Source organism: Siniperca chuatsi, linkage group LG1 (assembly GCF_020085105.1).
Source record: "Siniperca chuatsi isolate FFG_IHB_CAS linkage group LG1, ASM2008510v1, whole genome shotgun sequence".
NCBI lineage: Eukaryota > Metazoa > Chordata > Actinopteri > Centrarchiformes > Sinipercidae > Siniperca > Siniperca chuatsi.
In genome coordinates this window covers 10,066,095-10,089,337 of record NC_058042.1, presented here as the reverse complement: position 1 = coordinate 10,089,337, position 23,243 = coordinate 10,066,095, and the positions used below count along the sequence as shown (strand labels likewise).

The window sequence follows — 23,243 nt, the reverse complement described above, 5'->3', positions numbered from 1 at the left end:
TTAAAGGGGCATTGCAGAGTTGGCAAAGAGATGCGATAACAGCTTGAAGATGAACTCACTATTCAAACACCTCTCTCACAAAACACTGGGAGTCACATGCTGAGAGTGTAGCTTCCATCACTACACTTACATAATAAACTTCCCTTACGTAACATACTTATCTTAAAAATCTGAGACTTTCTTCAATTACATGCGTTTCTCATTGTGTTTAATTCAAATTCTATTTTTAGACGTTCAAAAAAATGTAATATTTTCTTTTTGTAAATTACTTATTTATTTATTGGCTTTCTGTAATTTTCTATTGTGTGCCATTTTACTGATTTAATGTAATCTATTTTGTTCTTTCATTCTCAATGACTGCTGAATTGTGGCATTCAAATAATAATACATTTTAAACTTGTGAAACTACTTAGATAAAAATTCAATTCATTTCAATTCAAAGGGGCTTTATTAGCATGGGAAACAGATGTTTACAGAGATCAGGTGGATGGGAGGATAATGTTTGTAGGAAGACACGTCAGGTTATCTGGCTGTCCTTGGCCTGGTGCAGCAAAGACGGACATGGACCTCTCAGCCCTGTGGTAAGAAGAGAGATAAGATTGCTTTCCCAGCTGCACCTAAGGAAGAAGGAAACATAACCAGAAATGGTCAGAGACCAGAGGTGGAGAAGATTTTGTGGGCATGTCGACATCTTTACACCACATGGTTCATGTTAATGGATCCTCACTATCTGAATCACTTAGCAGCTGTGCAAACATTACAGTGTTCAAATATAAAATTATCTTTAAGATCCTTGTAGTACACTTTTTCCCTAGAGTACTTTGAATCTGAGATCTATGTAAGGAATGGTTGCTTTCCTCTGCTTTTTGAATGAGTCAATGAGAGACAAGAGAAAGACTGTATGCACTTACGCATTTACACATCTGCTGGAACAATTCAAGCTGTCCAACAACTGTCAGTGACCTACAGCCTCAGGCAGGAGCCCACACACCACAGTCCCGGTCAACAGAGCTCAGGACCTCAATCTAACAGTAATGTTGCATGTCTACTTTATCTCTCTCTGTCTACCTCTTCCTGTGTGTGTGTGTGGGTGTGTTTGCACGCGCGCACGCAAAAGTTATATGGGGCATAACATGGCTGCAAGAGTATGTAAGCCAGCTACATGAATCCAGCACAGCGCCATGTTACCAGAGAGGCCAATTGATGGACTTATTGAAACACACTATTGTTACAGAAGTAATTACATGGGTAATAACAGAAAATTGGCCCAGCTACACCTACACAAGTCAAAAGAAGCAGTACCAACTCCCTTTTACAGTGAAGAATGCTACAAATGCCTGGAGCTGATTTATTTTTTTTCTGCTGAACTGTCATTTGTCTGATAAAATGTCTCTTTTCTGGCCCAAATTAAAGCAATGGAAATGGGTCATTGTTGCAGTTGGTGGATGGAAGCTGTGAGGATGTGACAAGGACCAGCGCCGAGGGGGAAGAATGAAGGGAGAACACAGGAGTTCTGAACCAACTCAATGGAAACTATAATGATGTTAATGCATTTTGATGTAATGCATTTTCTTTTAATTCAAGATTGGTTCAGTTGTAATAATAATAATAATAATAATAATAATAATGTGTACACGTACGTAAACATCAATGACCAGTCAGACTGCTTTCATTTGTTATGTGAGTGCTTTCATGCGTACATCATACATGCATATCTGTGTGTGTGTGTGTGTGTGTGTGTGTGTGTGATGTCAGTCTGCCCACGGCGGTGCAGTAGAATGGGCTGTGCTGAATATAAATCAGGTGACTGAACAGGCGGGGGTTTCTTCCCAGACAAGCCCAGAAGATTGTGTAATGCCCACTCCTACGTTACTGGTTTGCATGTCCACACACACACACACAAACACACACGCACACACATACACACACAACCCCTTCTCCACTTGGCGAACAACACAACAAGCACTGTATTTACCAGTGTGCCTTTAGATAGACCACCCCTGTAGAGCACAGACACTGAAGCTGACTGGACTCTATTTGGAGCTTTCAAATAATCTGGACAGGACCTTGAATTTCAGCAACGGACTTCCTTCCTGTTGGATTAGTTTGGCTTTAGTTGGTTTGATTTGATTTTTGGTGGCAGCATCTTGGACCGCAAGGTCATAAAACTTGGACTTGCTCTGTCCTGTTTGACTTTTGTCCTTTTCTATTCACTGCTGTACTGGAATTGTATTCCCCTGTGAATGCTGAAGTTGGTGGGTGACCCTCAGAAAAGAGGAGGTGAAGTGGTAACCATGTGGATCCCGACCCCCAGCATGACTCTCCCTCAGCGGATGGTGCTGTATGGGACATGTCTTGTGGCACTGATGAACTCTGTGGGACTTTTGGTGCTCTTGGTCCAGCAGAGTCAGCAACGTGCCTTGCTGGAGCAGACAGATGCAAGGCTGACGGAGGTGGAGCAGAGCTCGGTGGTGGAGTTTCTCCAGGAGGTGCCAAGAGGATCAGTGGGGATGCAGGCAAGCGTGGGGGAACATCCACAATACCAGAACCAATACCAGTACTCCAGGAATAAGAGAAGTGAAGAGCTGCAGCAGGAGCTTCACCAGGAGGAGGGACAGGAGGTCAGCCAGGAGGTGGGAGAGGAAACAGAGAAGAAGATGAAGCATGAGCTGAAGCACAAGCACCGACACAGCCAGAATTACCACAAGGCACACATGCAGGATAACATGATGATGATGATGACTTACTCCATGGTTCCGGTGAGATGACGTACCTGCTGGTGTACTGTATATGAGAAAGAAAGAGTGAGGGAGGGAGTGCAGGCAAATTGATTTATAAATACTGTACACAGTCTATAGTATCTTGCATTATTTTGTCATTGCTGACTAATGCTGGATCACCAACTGGTTGAAATGGGCAATGGTCCTGGGGCCTGTGACCATCAGGGGGGCCCGAAGCTTTCAGGTCCAGTTTGTGGTAATTTGAATTTCAAATTTGTTTGGTAATGCTATATGCTCCACTAGCATAACACAAACTAAAATAATAGGGGCCTTCAGGCAACACCTGCATTGTTATGTAATCTCGAGGCTCTCACGTAAGTTTTTTAGGCACTTGTACTTAAGTATTTCCATTTTGTGTTACTACTTGTTACTTTGCAGGTCAAGATTCTACATACAAAAAATATCAGTTTATGAAATATGATTCAGTGTTGTGATTAAACGGCCTAACATAATTTAAAGCAGTTAAATCAGCTTGACCAGCTACAACAATAAAATGTTTCTTACATGTTTAGCACCGGTAAAATTAATCCTATAATATAATCCTATAATATAACATATATATTAAGGCAATCTTCTGCATGTGTAGGCTACTTTTACTTTTGATACTTTTGCTGATCATACTTTTATACTTTAACTTAAGTTTACTTGTAATGGAGTATCTTTATAGTAGTGTATTGCTACTTTTACTTGAGTGAAGGATCTGAATATTTCTTCCAGCACTGGTGAAATGGGGGGTGTCAATGTGGGCATCACAGCTCATTTTTTCATTTGGCCCCATAGTTGGTTAATCTGGCCACGTTGCTAAAATGAACTGTATCACAGTATTTTAATATATATTTTGATATTTTCTCTTTCTCTTCAGATCAAATTATTGATTGACATTTGCAACAGCACCAAAGGAGTCTGCATAGCTGGTATGCCTTTCTCATATACTTTAAACTACCCACTCATGTCCAAAATATCCCTTTTTATTCTCTAACATCCTCAAACCTTCTGTTGCAGGACCCCCAGGACCGCCTGGTAAGTGAACTCTTAATTCTGGATCCAAATTTAAAATCTAGCCGCACTTTGTGTCTCCTTTGTGATTTAGTGACCCATATCCTTGCTGAAATGTGTTTTCCATTCAGCCCATGGTGAAGATTTTATTGTGTTACTGCAGGTTTGCCTGGTGGAGACGGTATGCCCGGCCACAATGGGACTGATGGCATCCCAGGACTGAATGGACTGCCCGGGGCTGATGGGAAAAGAGGAAAAAAAGGTAAGAAAATAGTGAGGCTTTATTCTGTTTTTACTCACCATCCATTTTTATTAATACCTCGGGCAATGCTGGCCATTTTAGTGAAGAACTACTGGTACAATGTAACAGTCAAAGGGTTGAGTGTAACCTGGGGGTAAAAATACAAAAATACCAAGAAGCACACAAAGACACAAACTCAAAACATACCAACACACTCAGTTTCCTGATCCATTCATGTATCATAATGATGTCAGATTTTATTTATTTATTTAAAGTGGATTCTACTTGCAATTCATAAATGACATAAATGGTTGAAACAGCTGCCTTTCTCTCACATTCTCAGCTAATATTATTCATCTCTGTGGTTTTGGGCTTCGGCTAAATGAACTGGAAATATTCTCCTACTTCACTCTGTTCTCCTCCTAAGTGGATGGCATGATTCACCAGAGCAAATCAATGGAATAATTCATGGTTTTAACAATAGGGCAAAGTGTATTGAGGATATGAATACAATCTTGGAGCTATTTTGCATAATGTTCTCCTCAGGGCCGCCAGGTGAAACAGGAGAACCAGGAGAAAAAGGAGAGCGAGGACAGCCTGGTCCGCCTGGAGAGAAGGGACAACCATCCAATGATGTCATTATTGAGGGCAAGTAGAGCTTTACACTCATGACTTGGTGTCACCTGAACCATTTTGCTTCCATAACTTTAAATTAAAATGATGTTGGATGTAAAGAATACAAAAATTTCTTTCAAAATGGCAGCATCTGGGACATCCTCGGAATAAATCTACTTTTTTACATCCAGAGGGTTTAGATGTTTTCCTCTCTTCTTTGTACAGGTCCACCTGGTCCTCCAGGACCTCCTGGGCTCATGGGCCCTCCTGGACCTCCTGGACCTCCTGGCCCTCAGGGGCCTCCCAGAACAAGGCACCATAGAGCCAACCTTCAGGCTGCTCAGACCCTGGGTCAGAGGCCTTTGTTGACTCATATAAAACATATACTCTGCAGTTAACATTGAAAGTTCATTCTTGACCTTGGAAACAGTAGTTGGCAAAACGATCTCACCACAAGGTCCATGTAGTAGCTGTTCTGGAGCTTTCGATCATATCACACCATCTTCCTCAACAGATGGAGTTTGCCTGGTTGCCATGGAATTGTAGATGTTCAAATTTCCATTTTTTTCTGAGCACTTAAAGGACTTCTCATCCAAGTCCTTAAAGTGTTCAGAAAGCTGAACTTTAAAAAAAAAATGAAATTTGAACATCTACAATTTCATAAAAATTGGGCAACTCCATCTGCTGAGGGAGATGGTGTGATATGATCGAAACCATAACAGCTACTACCTGGACCTTGTGGTGACATTGTTTTGTCAAGTATACACCATGTTTGAACACTGTGATTAACCTCAGATGAAATTGTTTCTAACAGGGTTGTTACACGCAATTCCAAATGATGAAACCTCTTCTGTAAAGGAGGCTGTGAAACTACATGACAAGCCCGCTAAGAAGAACGGTGTGTTTTCAGAGAAGTGTCTCTACATGTACAATACGAGCTGTGTTGTAGAGATGTAAGCATCTAAGCTTGTTGTTATTTTGTTTCCCCTTAGAGTGCCTGATTAAGTCTCTGATCAACCCCAGGAATGTGACAAAGATGGAGAGCACATTTGGAACATGGATGAAAGACACCGCTCAGCTGAACGATGAGCGAATATGGGTGGCAGAACACTTTTCTGGTAGGTTGGTTACAGAGGACCATCAGCATGGATACTGATAGAAAAGATGTTCATCTTTGTATTTCAAACCCAGGTCAACGCTTTGTATGTCAAGCAATACAGGCATGTTAGACTATTGGATCTCTAATAAGCTCTACATCATTTCTTTTTAGCAGTTAGCAGTGAACATTTTGCTCGTTCCCCCCCAGGTCGTGTGGTGAAGGAGTATAAAAGCATTGCCTCCTTCCAGAACAGCAGCAGTGACACTGTGGATGTTAGAAAGTTCTACCAAGGCTGCGGCCACACTGTTCACAACGGTTCCTTCTATTATCATATCGCTGGTACTTCTAGCATTGCCAGGTAAGCCGACAGACAGTGTGATGCAGAGTTAGGTGCTTTGCTGTTGTTTCCATTTGTTCCATTCCCTCCAGTTAATGACTCGCTGCTTGTTTGTTCACAGATTTGACTTTCACACCAAGAGGCTTCACACTCTCACTATAGACAATGCTTTGTACCACAACCTCGCCTACCTGCTGCACAACTCTAAGACCTACTTCAAACTGGCAGCAGATGAGAACAGCTTGTGGCTGATTTTTGCCTCCAGTGTAGATGAGAGCATCACAGTGGCCCAACTGGACCAGAAGACCTTCTCCGTAACGTCCTACATAAACACCACCTACCCCCGCACGAAGGCTGGCAACGCCTTCATTGCCTGTGGTGTCCTGTATGTCACCGACACCAAGGACACCAGAGTCACCTTTGCTTTTGACCTGCTGAAGGGAAAGCCGGTCAATGTGACCTTTGACCTGAGGTCTCCCGGTGGAGTGCTGGCGATGCTCTCTTACAGCCCGAAGGACAGACACCTGTATGTGTGGGACCACAGCTACGTCAGGCTCTATGTGGTCCACTTCATCTCTGACGAGTGAGAAACATACTGTCTGGACATGACAGACAACATGCAGATATGACTGTTACATAGTGAGAGCAAAATCCCTGCTGAGTACCAACTAGTCACTCCATCTTTGGAAATTCTAGCAATTATATTTAAGTTTTCAAGAGAGATGTAGACTTCAGTCTCAACTTTATTGTCCTGTAGAGCATTCCTGTCAGCGTTAAAAATCAGTTTCACTGAAAAGGAAATCAGTTTTTGGTGCATAATTATTATATTGTCAAAAAAAAATACTGCTGTATTTATATCCTATTTGCAGTGTACATGTGAGATTTTGGAGTTACTAACGGTGTGAAAACTTTTTATCATTTTGTATCAAACAGTTCACAACCTATACAAATTGAACTTATAACTCAACTTTTGTGGCCGTCTGTGTTGTAAGTTGTTACATTATTTAGTGTATTTGCATGACAATGATCTTTTATGTATTTTTTATATAGATGTACATGTTATCCCCCCTGATATTCTGTACATACAGACAGTCCACCTACCTTTGTAATGAAGCAGCATGGTCCCTGGTCGCTTATTCCTCTTGACAGAAAAGGAAGGAAAAAACAAAAAACAAAACAAAAAAAAAACAGTGCCAAATCACCCTGATGAAATAAAAAGAATTTATTCACTTTACAAAGGTAAAACTCTGACCATGACCTGTTCTCTCACACACCTCCAGGCTCAAGTGCCCTAGTAAGCATCTACCCATGATATTGGCTTCTTTTGCATTATTACATGCACACACACATACACACCAGACACCAGTAGGACCATCGGTAAAACACTTAAGATACATACAGTACACATAGTGGGCAGAAAGAGGGAGAGAAACACAAATCTCTTTAATAAATACCATACATACACTTAACAAAAGTTACAACTAAACCAGCTGGTATGATACAAACCAAAAATAAAGAAATGCTTTAATGTTTGTACAAGCTGTTGTGGTATTTCATATATATATATATTTATATAATTTATATATTAAAACTATTTCAAACGTTTTACTACTAGGCCAAATAAAGCCAGACATTCATTTGTATATAACAGTTTCTTCTTCAACCTAACCTATTTATTTGAAATAAACTTTTAGTGTCCAAAATTTGAGTGCAAATATCTATTCCTTATGGATAAAACAGTAAAAACAACTAGCGAGGTAACACACACTTACATACAGTAGACTGTGTTGCACATCTCCCAGTCAGATACAGTAAAACCCCTTACATTCCTAAAATAAAAGGCAATAAGTTAAATAGATTTACAAAAGGAATGGTCAACCAAACAAACACACAAACATATAAATAATTTAAACAATAAAATTAAATTAATAAAAAAAACAAAAACAAATTCAACAATATCTTGTGCAAAACCAGAAGTGAACCTTTGTGTTTCTGCTCTGGGTGGGTGGGCATTCAGGTTTGGACCAGACAGATGGAAACATTGAAATCACAGTTACAGGAGTAAAACACATCATCTTCCAGGAACAGGAATGTTCTAGCAGTGAGTCTGCCACACAAACAGGCATTTGAGGGCAGGTGGGCGGGCAGGCGTACAGATGGCAGACACAGCAGAGTGAACACACACTCGAGGACCAAACCGGGCCAGGGTCTAGCCCAAACCATGAGAGGCCAGAGTGAGTGACGGGCAGCCAGTGAAATAGGGGGTGTCACTATAGGAGCAATGCACCATCAACTCTTCCATAAGGGCTGAGAAAAGCCGGGCAAAACCATTGAAACAAAATGCAGATTCCAACAACTCGATTCACACTGGAAACCACTGACTTAATAACAAACCACAGTGCTGGTTACAGTAGATGCTAAGAGATTTCAGCTGTGGGCACAAAATGACGACAGTTACACACTTTTAAAATTTTTGCTTGAGCACTTTTACAGAGCACTATCAATAGACCTGTGATTGCACCGCGTAACGAGAACAGGACATGCATAGCTTCCCTATGGACACACTCTAAGAGTAGAGATTCTTCAATAAAATTACAATAAATCTAGCTTTAAAATCAAGTATGATACCTTTTTCTTGTAACTTCGCTTTCAGCCTTTGGAAAAAAAAAATATTTGCAGCTCCGTTTTTCATTCTGGATATGATTAACATCAACAGTAAACCCATGAACACTGAACACTCTGAAAGATGCCAAAAGCATGGTGATCTTTTGACTTTCTTCCCCATCAATTATACTATTAGTGCCTAGCGAGTGTTATGTAAGTTTTTTGTGTTTTTTCTTTCTGTCTCTTTCCTCTTTGGACCCTCAGAAGTGGAAGTAGGCGTTACAGGAAGTCGACCAAGCTGCTGGGGATATTATAGCGGTCAGGGAGGACCCTCATCTTGAGGGTGCCGTCTGCTCCGCAGGTGAAGATGCGGTTCCCGGGGCGCGTCTCCACCTGCATGACACCGGCACCGATGTTGCGGAAGATGGATTGCTTGGCATGCTCGGTGCTAAAAGAGTGCATGAGCCCGTGGCCGGCTAACTTCCACACCTGGAGATAAGAGAAAGCAGAGGGAGAGAGGATGGAACAGGAGTTAAGTTTCTTTTCTTTTTCACACCAGCCTACTGTTCTTCATTATTTTCATAGTGCGGAGCCTGCCACTACGATTGTCAAGTGCCAACTTCAATTTGAGCGCTGTGACGCTTCCTCAGTGGTGTAAAAATAAGTTTCGTACAAAACAGGACGGTTTCTGTTCTTTATTAAACAGCATCCAATTAGTAATACCTGATAATCAAGTCGACAATGACTCACTATAATCAGCATGAGCAGAACTCATTTCGAGGATAGGGAAGGCTAAGCCTCCCCAAATGGTCATGGTATTTTGGTGGAAAATGTGATGTTGCACTGAGAATAGACATCTCAGAACCTGTTGTTTCTGGCACAACATCACTCTGCTGCCACTTTGATGATTTCATCAACAAATATATGCAGCAAATGTGCAGAAATAATGGAATAATACTTAAAACACAAATAAGCACTCTCCAACCAATAGATGTGTTTAAATCAGCATAAGAAATAACATTTAATGTGGTTAAAGAAGAAAACCTGGTAAATCAGTCTGCTTTAATCTACAAATTCACGAGTGATTTGTACAGTATCTCTTGTCCACAGCTGCTTTATACAGATATGAAAACCTTCTCCTTCAGTTCATTAAAGGACATATATGTTGATAAATCTGTAGCCTTTGATTTGAGAAGTGCCGTGCCAGAGCGCACTGCCATTATGCATGGCTGTCCAGTGTGTTTTACCTTCATTAAATCACATGCAAATGACACCAGGCTGCTACAAAATAACCACATACACCTCTACAAACATCAGATGGGTTGGCTACAACAGGGTATTCTGCTGTTTATGCAGCAGACGACGGATTACTGGGACTCATTAATAAGTTTGGCATGACTTCCTTTCAAACTTTCTGTGCAGTTTTTTAAGCGTTTCATGTTTCATTCTTGACATGCATTACAGTGCAAATGCTGCCGTATCACATTCTGCGATATGATGTGACAATTTACAATGTGAGACAGAGTAGAATAAAGACTGAAAAGCATTGGATTGATGTGATCATATAAACTAACATTAACATTAAAATAGGCCCCAAAGTGTTATATTCCTAATCACCTATATTATGTTTGCTATATATTCATATATCAATACATGTAGCACCACTGAATTTTAGCCAAATGGCTCTGGCTCTGGCTCTGCCTATGGTAGAACTGGTTACATTGATGAGGTAATTTATTAAGGTAATTCATTCAGATATTTATTTATTATGTGAGCCAACTAGACTTAAAGTTATAGTTCAACATTTTGGGAAATACACTTTGCTTTCCTGCCGAGAGTTAGATGAGAAGATTGATATCACTTTCATGTCTGTATGGTAAATATGAATCTACAGCTAGTAGCCGGTTAGCTTAGCTAAGCATAAACACTGGAAACAGGGAAACAGCTAACCTGGCTCTGTCCAAAGGCAACAAAAAACAACTATCGGAACCTGTAAAGCTCACTAATTAACACATCATATCTTGTTTGTTTAATCCGTACAAAGGCCGTGTAAGTGTAAAAACGGCACGTTGTGGTTTTATGAGAGGTTATGTGCTGGAATTGAAGTCATCATTAGATTGTCAGGCAAATGGCCGAGACTGCAGGAATAAAGCTGTTATTCAGTATAAAGCTGAAATGATAAGTAATTTAATTGATTGGTCAAACGACAGATAATTAATCTGCAACAGTTTTGATAACTGATCCTTTTCAAGCAAATTGCCAAAGATTTTCTGGTTCCAGTTTCTAAAATGTGACGATTTGCTAGTCTTCATAGTAAACCACATAGTAAACTGAATATCTTCGTTTTTTAGGTTGTTGGTCAAACAAAGGAAGCAGTTCGAAGACACCAACTTGGGCTTTAGGGTATTAGTGCAATGGGTATTTTTCCACAATCTCCTGACATGTTATTTACCAATCACATACAGTATTTCTCTGATAAAATTATGAACAATAAATGTCAGAACTGGGTATTTGACTTGTCTACCCACTCAGGACTGTGATACTGTACTTAGAATAAGATATTAATCCTCAGTACACAATCAAAGTATGACTATAAAAATATATGTTTTGGCAGGTCAGTGACTGAGGGATGGAGCATGAGTCACCTTCATGTTGCCCTCTGCAGAGCCAGTGACGAAGAAGTCCTCGAAGGCATCCAGTGCAAGGGCCTTGATGGCTGAGTCATGGGCCTGGAAAGTGTGGAGCAGCTGCCTCTGGCGGATGTCAAACACGCACACAAAGCCCTTTCTGCCTCCAGTGATCAGCAGCTGCTGTTTAGGAGCATACTGCAGCACAGTGGCCCCGTTCTCATGGCAGGGAAACGCTGAAGGAGTGGGTGAGAAGAAATGTGAAATTGGATCACAAAACAACTGTATATAAAGGGAAAAATCATTAAAATAGGCTTGTTTGCATTTGGGATTTCTTACCATGGACCATGGTATTGCTAGGTGAAATCAGAGTATCCCACAGGCAAACATTTCTGTGAACAAAATAAACCAAGGATACTATTAGTTAGTCGATGTAAAAAGAGAAAGATTAGTGTTAGTTTAATAGTGGTGTTCCTCAGTGCAGAAGCCGACCTGTTATCATTGGACTGTCCGGCCGTGGCGATGAGGCTGGAGGACGTGATAAAGGCAAAATCGCCGCAGGTCTTAGTGTGGCACTGCCAACTCTGTCGGCAGGAACAAGACAAGAAAAACAAACAGTGCATATTCATTTTAATGATTCATATTTTGTTTTTTGTCTAAACATGTGTATGTGTGTGCTGGGGTGGTGATTAAGGAGGTGAGGGAAATGGGAGATGACCTCACCAGGTAGGGTTTAGGGTTGGAGGATGTCTGGTTGACCTGCCAGAGACTGAGGAAGCCCTCTCCGTCAGCAACTCCACACTACAAGAAGAGTACAGCGCAATCAGAACAATCACACCAAATAGACAAAACACTTGCATTGCAGTGTGTGTGTGTGTGTGTGTACCTTATTGCCCTGGGAGTTGAAATAGAGCCGGGTGACTCTAGCATTGCCTGCTTGTCTGAAGCAAATGAGCTGCTGAGGTCTGTTCCATTCAAACATTCTCACACTACCGTCCTGAGCCCCTGTCATGTCTGACACACACACACACACACACACACACACACACACACACACACACACACACACACACAAACATACAGAGAGAAATAGGGACAAAGAAAGAGATGGAGGCAGACAGAGGGGGAGAGAGGTAGATACAAAGTAGGGGAAGAGAGATAGTGAGAAATTAACCGAAAGATTAACTGAATATTGGTGATGACCTGATGATGGATGCGCGGGCTTCAGTGTAGGCACTTACAATACTGATAGATAGGATGGGATGTCATTCTCTTCACATTATTTAGATTCCTCTTCATAATCTGAAAAACATCAATAAAAACATCAGTTTATCTCACAACACATGATGTCCAGAAGATTAATTATAGGTTTTAGGTTAAAAGCCCCCCAAGCCTTTCACCTGTGTTCTGTGGTAAACACAAAAATGGGGCTTACCACTCATTAGTTTACTGATAAATTCTTACTGATGATGCTGTTCAATTGTCACACAAAAGTCAGAGGTTTGTCTTGTTTTAGAAAAAAAAACAAAAACGGTTGTGTTCCGTTCACTGAACACTTTATCACTGCTCATTGGTGCAAACAAAAACTACAGGATGTGACCATAAAATTTTTAATATTAATATGCTGAATTACATTTTTACACATCAATTGACTCAACTCTTACACATCAATTAAAATTCAACTGATTTCATCTGTTTTCAGAGCTTTCACCTTAACTCAAAGTTTCTGGACTAGAAATCAACTATATTTCCCATACATTTCACATGCAAAGATAACTGTTTACAGTGTTTATGCCTGCATATTTCATCGTGACATACATTTTCTTCAGAACAAATGAAGCTTCTTTTCTTTTTTAGCAATATTTCTGCTATGATTTATCAATCCCAGTCCTATTTATAAACACTAATTTGTTATTGCACTCACATTCGTATATCAGCAGTGTTGGGGTGTGTCTTAGTGTGGTGGTTCTTTACTGCTGAATAATACAATGCTATAGACTCAAAGACCAGTCATAACTTTCTTGGCAAATAAAAGCCTTACAAAGTTTAGCTATTGTTCTCAAAAGCTGCAGGCAATGTGAAGGTGTTAAAACTACACAGCAACAGTTTGACCAAGTTCCAGGCTTCAACTTGTTGACAAGGGACAAAACATAAAATCTAAAATAAAATAAAATAAAGTATTTGGGGAAAAAAAAGGATGTAGGAGTTGACTTTCCACCCTTCTATTTCTGTGGACTTTAAATTTCCTGTTTGTAGTGTACGCTGTTGGTGTCATGATATGCTGCACATCAAAAGATGACGATCCATGGACTATGAATCCAGGCATTAAATGGCTGGGATCTTCACTAACCAGACCCCACTGCACTACACACACAAGAAAGCCTCTTCCGTAATCCACTGAACCTGTATGACACCGTCTGTCCTGTCTTCATTAGTGTATCACACTCAACATTTATCAACATGGCTGGGACATGGAGAACCCTGACTGCATGTAATTGTGACGCAAATCTGTACCTTGGGTAGCCGGCTGTGAGAGCTGCTGCTATCTGTGTTTATATGCGTCCATCTCTGCCATGCAAACACACCCCCTTTTTGTATCAGCCTCCATAGACTCAGCAGGCCAGCTGTTTAGTCGGCATGGCTCAGTTTGGACCGACATTGATAAGAATTAAAAAATACAAACTTCTCCTGAAAATGTGCAGGGGCCACAGACTGCAGAATTAAATCCAAGTAGTCAATTGCCTTTTTAATTCTGAATCATAATTTTATCTCATGTTTACGTTTGGTGTTAATAAATCTAAAACTTCACTAATGCATCCATTGTGGAGCACAGACTGCTGAAATAAAAAGAGTGATAACACAGATCATATGCTGATTCTATGCAAAACAGAACTTAGTTTCCCCCTAGTGGCTATTACTGAGAACTGCATACCCACTACTGTCTGGTTTGGCTGTATTTGTGTATATCAATGTTTGTAGTGCATAGACTCATACCACACTGGCTCCCATGCTGGTCTGGCCACTGCCGAGCCATGGCATAGATGCAGAGACCGGCATCTGTGGTGGTGCAAAGGGGACTGAGCTAGCCTGGGCAATGTTGGTATGAGAAGAACGATAGTCTATGTCGTCGGAGCTGTAAAACAAAAAACAACCATAACTCGTCACTGAGAATGTTTTGTAGAGATGTTTAAAACATGGACGATGCACAAAGACTCAGCTATTCACACAAAACATTTAAGTCAGCCAGTCACTTACCAGGTTTCTGCAGGGTTCACCAAGTTAAATTTAAGACCTTTTTCATACCAGAAAGGATTGAACAGCCTCCTGCACACACAATCCACTGTTGTAACAATCTCACTTTTAGTTTATAGGTGTTTAGCTTTTTCCAACAGCCCGCAAATTGGATACAAAAACATTATATAACTAACATTACAGCCTACAGCAGGCCTATGGCCTACAGCAGCATTTCTTCTGCTATTCAGTGCACAATTAATTTGATTTTTTTTTAATAAATATGTTACCTGAAATCATGTCGGTGTATATCGAGCATGTTACGACTGGAGAGGTCCCAATCAAGTTATTTTTTACCTCAATCCCAGTCAGAGTCCTTTAATATTGGGTATCTGCTGATTCCAAGTCTAATCCGATACTAATATTTACCTAAATGTTGATTAAATATAAATTAAATAAATGTATCTGACACATTGAAATAAAATGTGTAGCCTTCCAAATTAATTTTTCACATTCACACACTCAAATTTTCACTCTACACAGTACAGTAAAGAAAGGATTGGATTTTGAACGGCTTTATTTTTGCTGATTCCGATTTTTTAAAATATGCCTGTATTGGCCTTGATACCCATCATTAGGATCAGCTCGGGACATCCCTAGCTATCCCTAACGACGTCTTGACGCAGAAATAACTAACTAACTAACTGTTAATTGCATGTGTGCAGGAGCAGTTCAATTAAATTTTATTTATATAGTGCTAATTCATAACAGAAGTTATCTCATTGCGCTTTTCCTATAGAGCAGGTCTAGACCGTACTCTTTATAATATTAATTACAGAGACTTAACAAATCCCACCATGAGCAGTGAGGGTTGAAATTGCTTCTTTGAGGACAGACAAATGCCACGTATGATCTGCCCAGAATCTCACCTGCGGGACTCCTTATCAAAGTCCTCCCCTATCCAGGTGTAGGGCTGGACAGCCACCAGACTAGTCACGTCCACCTCCTGTACATCATGCGTGGAGGCCAATACTATCTCGTTGGAGTTAGCCTGGAAATGGAAAGAAGCAGGGAGGAGAGGGACAAGGAGGGAGGAAGAGATAACATTAAAGATGGACTTGGAAACAGTTTCCTCTAATTTCCTAGAAAGGAACTGATATGTATTTTTAAATTCAGAAGAAGGTTCCTGGAAAGGTACTTAGTACCAAATTACATCCAGGAAATGTCCTGGGAAATAATTAGGAAATTATGGACTTGTAAAATAAAGTGCTTCCCAGTAATTGTATCACACACACACACACACACACACACACACACACAAACACAACTTACCTTATTGATGGCAAATGCCATGATTATATCGGACTCCTTATGAATGATTTTAGCCTTGCCTCCTGGGTAGCCCAGATCTGCTTCCACCTGAAAAAGCAAGGTTCAAGACACATTAAAGTTACAATAAGGGGTTCTGGGGCCACTGAGTGAAATTTTCAAGAATTTGAGTTTAGGAGCCTATTCTTCATAACATCTTTCTGTTAAGTTAATTTCCTTCTATCAGGAGTAGGGTGGAACATATATACTTCCAAAACACTTGCTTTGGGCCATCAAGTTGCTCCAAATATTCCCACTTAATGTGAAGGTAGCACAAAGTACAGCCACATTTACAAGGGGAGAGCAGTAATCATAGGACATGTAGATGTACTCAAATAAATATTGACAATTTTGACTGTTAATTTGGGATTCCCTGGTGAAAACACCCTGCACGATTAGCAAGCCTTACACAGCCCTGACAATGAGCATGCAAGTTAGTAAGTTTACTGTATGTGCCAACTCTCTTATGGGGAGCTTTTTTGCTTTTGGGTCCAACAGAATCAGTTCAGCTAGAGAGGAGAAAGGAGTGAGAAACACAGGGAGACGTGTTATTGGTAGGGATAGGATGTAAGGTTATGCAAGTGGATGGTGAGGTGTCCCAGTGAGAGAAAAATATTAGATGTCAAATCCAAGCCTTAGAGCCTTGAGTACATTTTATGCCAGATAAATTGCCAGAGCAGTCACTATCAGGCCAAGCTGGGGAGGAGACATCAAGAGCTTCACCCAGTTTGGTGCTATATCTAACCATAACCTGCAAAACTAAACCCTGTGCAATCGGTGCACAATAATTCTTTTCAAGTTTAATGCACTTGCTCCTCCAAGCTTGGCTTTGCAGTGACTCTCCCGGACAGAAAGATGGACAGACAGAGCCATGGCCTGGGCTGGTACAGTAAATGATACTACCTTATAGGGACTGCTAGGTCCTGCTATGCAGTTTGGGCTTATATGGTCCATATGGTTCTCTACAGACTACACAACACACACAGAGGCAATATAGACACAGAACACACCAACACGGCACGACACAAAACACATGCACAAACACAGAAAAATAAAACATGGAATGAAAAGAAAATGTAAAAGGTTGACAGGATCTTCGATGTACACTTGGTGATAAAATGTAAATAACTCTGAACACAGTCCACCTCATTAGCATGGGGCTATAGTCATGTAGCAGGATATATATATGGAGATATGGATCTGACTGCTACAGTTTAATTTGAAGTAATCTGGTTACTCCAGTTAGCAAAGACTGAAATGAATGTTGTAATAATAAGAAACTAAGCATCTAAGACCGTAATTCCTCAAATTTTTGGCTGCAGGACAGTTGTTTGATGACTATTACGTATTTCATCAATCACCATCATTATGGGCACCAAGAGGTTATTATGGCCTACTTTTAGTCACTTTTTTTCAACACAGTCACAATGTCTCCTCATCTGTAGACACTGTAGTTTAGTAACAGTAACTTGAGCCAGTCAAAACGGTAACTTTGTTTTACAGATGACTTTTAAACCTCTAGTAGTTAAATGTGAGGCCCAGTTGCCTAGATAATATAGTCTTATATTTGGGCCAATACAGTAATTGTGTAAGGGGAAGTGAACACACAAAAAAAAAGAAAAATGCAAACATTCTGGTGTAAATATGAATTAACATGACTTGTTAAATAAAACAATGGGGGGTTTAATCATCATAGCGAATGAACACTGAACTGAAGAAAAAACAAGCAGAAAAATTTGTACGCATGTGGGCTGCTGACCTCACTCTGCTTCCTTTTCTTAGTAAAGATGTAACGAATCAAAGTCTCCTGAAGGACTTCCTGTTTAACCAGGAAATGCCAAAGACGTCGGGCTGGAAAGGACTGGTGGTTCTTTGTCCTGAAAGAAAAAATATGGACAGAAATAAGTTGGTCACATACGAGTGGATCCACTAAGGAGTCTTATGTCATGGTTCATTTTCAATGCCATGGAATACGATATGATCTAATAGTGCATGCATGACTGTGATTCGCAACACATTTGTTCTGCATTGTGTGAAAAGTATATAAGCATTACTGATATAGAAAGGGCAAATGACTTTAATATTGTAGTTCCACTTCCTCTGTATTATCACTACTTAAACCATGTGGGCTTTTGCATGCTGTAGTATACTTAAATAACTTGTGATAACATGTCGGTAAACCTATATTTAATGAAACCGTGTTTAAGTGAGTTGAACGTGCCATAAAATCTAAACACACAATATACATACAATTGTCAGTACCATCACATCTAACCAATGACTTGTTGAACCAGGGCCGCTGCGGTAAGGACTCAGCCTTAATATGGTATGGTATGCGCTCTACCAGGTGAGCTCCCGGGGCGCCCCACATAAACTAATTTTACTTTATGGCAGAACTTATATATTAAGTCAAAATGTATCTTGAGATTTGCTTGCTTGCTGTTACTACTCAACAGTGTCATTTGGTCAAGAGAGGACTCCTATTTCTCAAGTCAAAGTACAATTTTTGCTAGGTTGACATATGGAAATATCAAATCATAAATCTTTATGATTTATGACCTTTTTGAAATTGATCAACTGTATCTATGTGGGCTCTTGAGCTACACTAATATAGTTTGTGCTAGGGTTTGTATTGCAGTGGTCGTATTTCTTCTGATTAGTGTATCTTTTGTTTTGTTACTGTGCACTGTCACTCTTTGCTTATATAACAGTCATTAAGTATTAATGTTAGGATTGGATAGGATAAAATAAATTTAAATGTTGTTGTATCAATGTTTTTACAACCCAGCCCTAGTTTGTGAGAGTGTGTCTATATTTTTGTATACTGTATATGATTTAAATCTCACTTGAAGGGTGTGTTGTCTGGCTCCAGCATGGCCTTGTGTCGGAGTATGGCGGGGCCACCTCCTGCGCTGAGGTCCGTAGGGAAAGTGTTGATGTAGTTGGGAGGCGGGCCGTCAAACTTGTTCATTCGCTCCAGCAGAAGCTGCTCCCAATTCTCTAAAGTCTTCAATACAGCGTTGCTGAGAGGGGAGGTGACTGGCAGATCTGTGACACAAACACAGACATACAGTATATACTGTATACGGGCAGCAGCAACACCAATGAATAATTTATTTATGTAAATTTATACAAATTATTTGCAAATTCTACTAAAATGTTTTAGTGTATCTTCATAAAGAATACATCTTACTGTATATTAAGATTTAAGAAGCTGTTTAGGATCAATGATGAGGTGAGTGTGTACCTGTAAATTCAAGGCCAGTGAGAGGGAGGAAGTTCTTGACGTTGTGATGGGCCAGTTTCACCATGACCAGGCGGATCAGAGTCCAGCTACGTACCACACAGACAGACATGCAAGAAGTTTAAAATCTGAGGCAAAGCTTCCAAATTAGGTGGCAGAAAATCAAAAGAGGGTGAGCCCTACCTGTAGGAGTTGGGGTCAGAGTGCTCCGTTATCTGTGTGTCAGACAGGAAGGCGTCGTCATCATCTTCATCATCCTCTGCGCCGCTTTCGTCTGAGTCATACAGAGCACTGCTTTCTGACAGCGGCAGGAAGGGCTGAGGGAGGAAATAATGGTGGAATAGAAAAGGCAAATGAAAAAGGCAGATAGGGAGAGAGGGAGAGAGGGGGAGAGAGAGAGAGGAATAACTTTTTAATAACCTGTAGACTATGAATCACAGATCTCATTAGTCGATTCCACATATGTAGAATTCAATGCCTTACTTTGGCTACAAAGTAGTCCCACATGCTCAACTCTGGGGGAATGAACTTCTCTCTGTATGTGGGTCTCTCTGTGGGTACAGGAGGTGGGGCAGCTGGCGTCTCCTTTACAGGGCGCCCAGGAACGAGCATCCTCATGTTAAACCTACGTCTGTATCGGTCCACATCCTCCGCTGGGGGCTGAGGGGGAGCCACTGTGGGGAGGAGAAGAACAAAGAGATGGTATCTTTCAAACACAATGAACTCTGATAAGGTCAATCTACAGCAGACTGCAGTATGCTGCACTTTTGTACAAATGATGAGGATGAGCTGAGACTCAGCATCATTTTAAAGCCAAAAGAGGGTCAAGAAATAGATCGGGAGGAAGTGAACTGCATCCACACCCTACACAGAGCACACTATACCCTACATCTAGTTAGAGCTGAATTATAAACTTTGAACATTATCCTTAATCCTGTCTAAAATGTGGGTCCTGTACAATATAACTTTGAGTTCTGTGACATTGATGTTTCATAGCACACGAAAGAAAATCAATACACTTGGAAAAGAGAAATACAAATGCACAATTACAAACATTTGGGATGGAGGCACAGGGCAAGACACACTAGGTTGTGCACAAACCTGCACCATTATCCTGGGTGACTATCTCTGGCATCGCACCAGAAAAAAACAAGACAAGACACAAACCAGAGTAGACAGTGCAGTTAGACATACAGATACTACACAGACCATTACATAATAGAATCAGTAAATATTTGACGTAGTGCGTAACACAAAATACACACAGAAAACACATCAAACAACGATGGCGAATTTGTTGAGCAGTCATGTGCTAAGCATTTTTTTGTACCTACAGCACTTGAGGGAGGCAAACATGATGACATTGGTGACTGTAACATGTTTATTTTGTTTAAAAATGTTGTGGGAGGCATCAATGCCATATGCAAACTTTTGCATATAAGTTTGCAGCAGCGCTCAAAAGGGCAGAGTTTTAACATTTGGTAAAGTGATTCCTATCAACAGGCTGGCATTTAAGATTCCCCTAACCAGCTCTTCAAAAGGCTCTTGGCTTTGCTGAGAGCTATCAGACTCTACAGTGATATAAAGTCTAAATGCCAGCCCATATCTTTCGCCCCCTTCAAACACAATGGGAGCACAGATTCCTTTGGCCTAATGAATATGGGTGAGAAGTGTCAAGTTCAGTCAACAGACTTATACAGCACAGCTACTCAGGAAATGGCTTAATTTCTACAAATCTAAAAATCGGACACTGACAAACAGCTGAATCAAGTCACACAAGAGCTACTATCAGTCTATGATGTAGTTATTACCTCTACTACAGACTACTGATATAGCTCTGGTCCATTCTTGTTAAACATTTAATGCTACAAACTGGACAAAAGAGAACTAATTATGCAGTTCCAGCGCTACAGTAATTTCATTAGTCTAATAACCTCTCAAGGTGTACCTGGTTTAGTCTCAGATTCAGATTTAGTCTGAGAGGGCTGCTCAGCCTTGGCCTCTGAACAGTCCTTGCTAGGCCCAGCTGGTGCTTCAGTGGCACAACAGGAATGACACAATGAGATGAGCATAGAGGACGTTACAACATGTACATGCAATGCAACACACACACACACACACACACACACACACACACACACACACACACACACACAGCTGTTGGCTTATCATAACACTGAACACAGATGACTATGTCTTCATAGCACTAGTGAGCTTTGTTGTTTGTAATGGGCATTCAGTAGTAGCTGCACGAGAGAGACAGGGGAAAGTCAAGCATCTGCAACAATGCAAACCTGTACAGTTACCATGCACTGCAATCCTGCAAACCAGCACTGCAATCCACCAGCCCAATTACTCACAGCTGGCCTTAGTTGCTGGTGCCACAGTGCCCAACCCCTCTCCCCTTGAAACGGGAGGAGGGGGTCGTTTGGGGCGCTGAGTTTCAGTGGGGATGGGAGTGGGATTTGGGGTGAGGCTGCTCTGCTCAGGTCTTCCTGTCTCTTGAGACTCCTCTGGCCTGGCTGCCTCAAAATCAGCTGGCACTGGGACACAGGGCAGAGGGCACACTCACACATGACACTACACAGGAGCAGCAGCATCTTAGGATAATCAACAGGACAGGACTAGGTGTATGTTTATGTAACTATGTAGACAGGCCTGAGGGATGGAAGCATTGCCTCAGATCAGAGATGAGTTAGGATGTAGAATGTCAACAGATGGAGCAGAAGAGGACAATGGCAAAAAAAGGGGTATAGAGACAGGGACAGATTATGAAGCCCAGGGAGGAAGACTCAAGACAACAATGACAATGATGATGGAAATAAAGGTATATAAGGAATTAATAATAAATCAATAATTCTACCTGGTGGGGCCTCAGGCCTCTTTGGCCTAATAATGACTTTAGCCCCTCCCCCAAAGACTGCGGCCCATACGCGGTTGTTGAGGGGATGTGCTGCCAGGCGGAAGAGTTCATTACTGCTGTGAGTGCCCAAGCCATGGATGAGCAGTGCAAGATAAACAGCCACGACCGCTTCACACAGCAGCACGTTGAGCCTCGGCTGGTCCTCCTCTCTGGCAGACGTCAACAGAGAAATCAGGGACGACACACCTGCAGAGAGAGGACACATACACACAACACAGTATTTGCGTAAAAGATTAACTCGTAATTTACAAAAAAAACCCTTCCAGAGCAGAACAAAATGCTATCTCTGCACAATACAGAACACATTTATGAAACATTCGCATGATGGCGTGATCAGTCTCTGTCTTTCCGTTTCCTTCCCAGAGGCCATGAAGCTCCTATTATAGAACACCATCTGCCTCTCTGCATAAACACAGACTGCCTGCTTTGCTATGCTCTTCCTCTCCCTCTGCTTTTCATATTCTCTCTCAATCATGTCTTTGATGCTCACACGTGTGCCATTTTCCCTTTCTATGCATTCTGTCAGGATTCTGGAATATGATCTAACTTAGCTTCAATCTCATTAAAAATATTTTTGAGAATATAACAACAAAAATGTAAATGAAGAGACAGCCCCTAGTAGCAAATAAAAAGAAAAAAGTGTTTCTTATTTTCTGCCTTAAGTATAGAGTCTAACTCAATCTAACCCCAAAAATGCCAGTGGTTGGAAAAGCAGGGGCTTTGTTACCTGGCCACTGTGCAGGAGCGGAGTTGGGAGTTATATGTTCTTCAATACTTTCTGTGCGGAGTCGTTTCCTCTCACTGAGCAACAGGCCCTGGTACACCATTCCTGTAAACTGGTTGGCCTCTGTCTGGCTGCTGCAAAGCCAACAGAAAGGTAAACCATGAGTCACAACCATACAAAACATGTATGTTCAACATTTTGGGAAATACGCTCATTGGCTTTCTTTCCTAGAATGAAATGAGAAGATAAATATAAATATAATAAATATAAATCTCTTGTTTGTGTCTGAGCTAGAGTCAGGGTGTGGTTAGCTGAGCTTAGCATCAAGAGAAACATTTTTTAGCTAATACTTTAACTTAAAATGAAAAGAAATGAAATGAAAGAGTAGCAGTGGCTGTATTTTGGGGACTCAATAGTGAAACCAAGAGACACCAAAAAGTATCTATGGTCTTGC

The 23,243-nt window shown here is 40.9% G+C and overlaps 2 protein-coding genes across 11 annotated transcripts in view; one reads left to right on the top strand and one right to left on the bottom strand.

Moving 5' to 3' along the window:
• The first annotated feature begins 1,904 nt into the window (after positions 1-1,904).
• Positions 1,905-8,961, top strand: gldn (gliomedin). Its single transcript, XM_044194173.1, has 10 exons — positions 1,905-2,759; positions 3,643-3,694; positions 3,783-3,800; positions 3,940-4,038; positions 4,564-4,665; positions 4,858-4,983; positions 5,447-5,530; positions 5,625-5,750; positions 5,939-6,089; positions 6,190-8,961. Exons 1-10 carry the CDS (start codon positions 2,244-2,246, stop codon positions 6,653-6,655), a joined length of 1,740 nt encoding a protein of 579 aa, XP_044050108.1. The 5' UTR covers positions 1,905-2,243; the 3' UTR covers positions 6,656-8,961.
• Positions 7,276-23,243, bottom strand: part of dmxl2 (Dmx-like 2) — a 42,430-nt gene continuing 26,462 nt past the window's right edge. For 4 of the 10 annotated variants that reach the window (XM_044193281.1, XM_044193371.1, XM_044193461.1 and 1 more), the window contains 21 exons: positions 22,793-22,923; positions 22,006-22,251; positions 21,503-21,685; positions 21,091-21,174; positions 20,244-20,270; positions 19,626-19,816; positions 19,326-19,459; positions 19,146-19,231; positions 18,745-18,946; positions 17,658-17,775; positions 16,802-16,867; positions 15,863-15,949; positions 15,460-15,581; positions 14,294-14,432; positions 12,541-12,601; positions 12,186-12,313; positions 12,023-12,100; positions 11,792-11,883; positions 11,639-11,691; positions 11,318-11,535; positions 7,276-9,161 (listed from right to left, as the gene is read on the bottom strand). In XM_044193281.1, coding sequence (XP_044049216.1) covers positions 8,952-9,161; positions 11,318-11,535; positions 11,639-11,691; positions 11,792-11,883; positions 12,023-12,100; positions 12,186-12,313; positions 12,541-12,601; positions 14,294-14,432; positions 15,460-15,581; positions 15,863-15,949; positions 16,802-16,867; positions 17,658-17,775; positions 18,745-18,946; positions 19,146-19,231; positions 19,326-19,459; positions 19,626-19,816; positions 20,244-20,270; positions 21,091-21,174; positions 21,503-21,685; positions 22,006-22,251; positions 22,793-22,923 — 2,656 coding nt within the window. In that variant the 3' untranslated portion in view covers positions 7,276-8,951. The remainder of the gene's footprint in view (positions 9,162-11,317; positions 11,536-11,638; positions 11,692-11,791; positions 11,884-12,022; positions 12,101-12,185; positions 12,314-12,540; positions 12,602-14,293; positions 14,433-15,459; positions 15,582-15,862; positions 15,950-16,801; positions 16,868-17,657; positions 17,776-18,744; positions 18,947-19,145; positions 19,232-19,325; positions 19,460-19,625; positions 19,817-20,243; positions 20,271-21,090; positions 21,175-21,502; positions 21,686-22,005; positions 22,252-22,792; positions 22,924-23,243) is intronic. The other 6 variants (XM_044193887.1, XM_044193975.1, XM_044193549.1 and 3 more) reach the window with 5 other exon arrangements.

What these genes read in the sequence shown, in the direction of transcription:
- gldn (XM_044194173.1), top strand. Translation starts at nt 2,244, where the DNA reads ATGCTGAAGTTGGTGGGTGACCCTCAGAAAAGAGGAGGTGAAGTGGTA. An exon ending in CAATGATGTCATTATTGAGG is followed by an intron (nt 4,666 to 4,857) that starts GCAAGTAGAGCT and finishes TTCTTTGTACAG; the next exon opens with GTCCACCTGGTCCTCCAGGA. An exon ending in CAAGCCCGCTAAGAAGAACG is followed by an intron (nt 5,531 to 5,624) that starts GTGTGTTTTCAG and finishes GTTTCCCCTTAG; the next exon opens with AGTGCCTGATTAAGTCTCTG.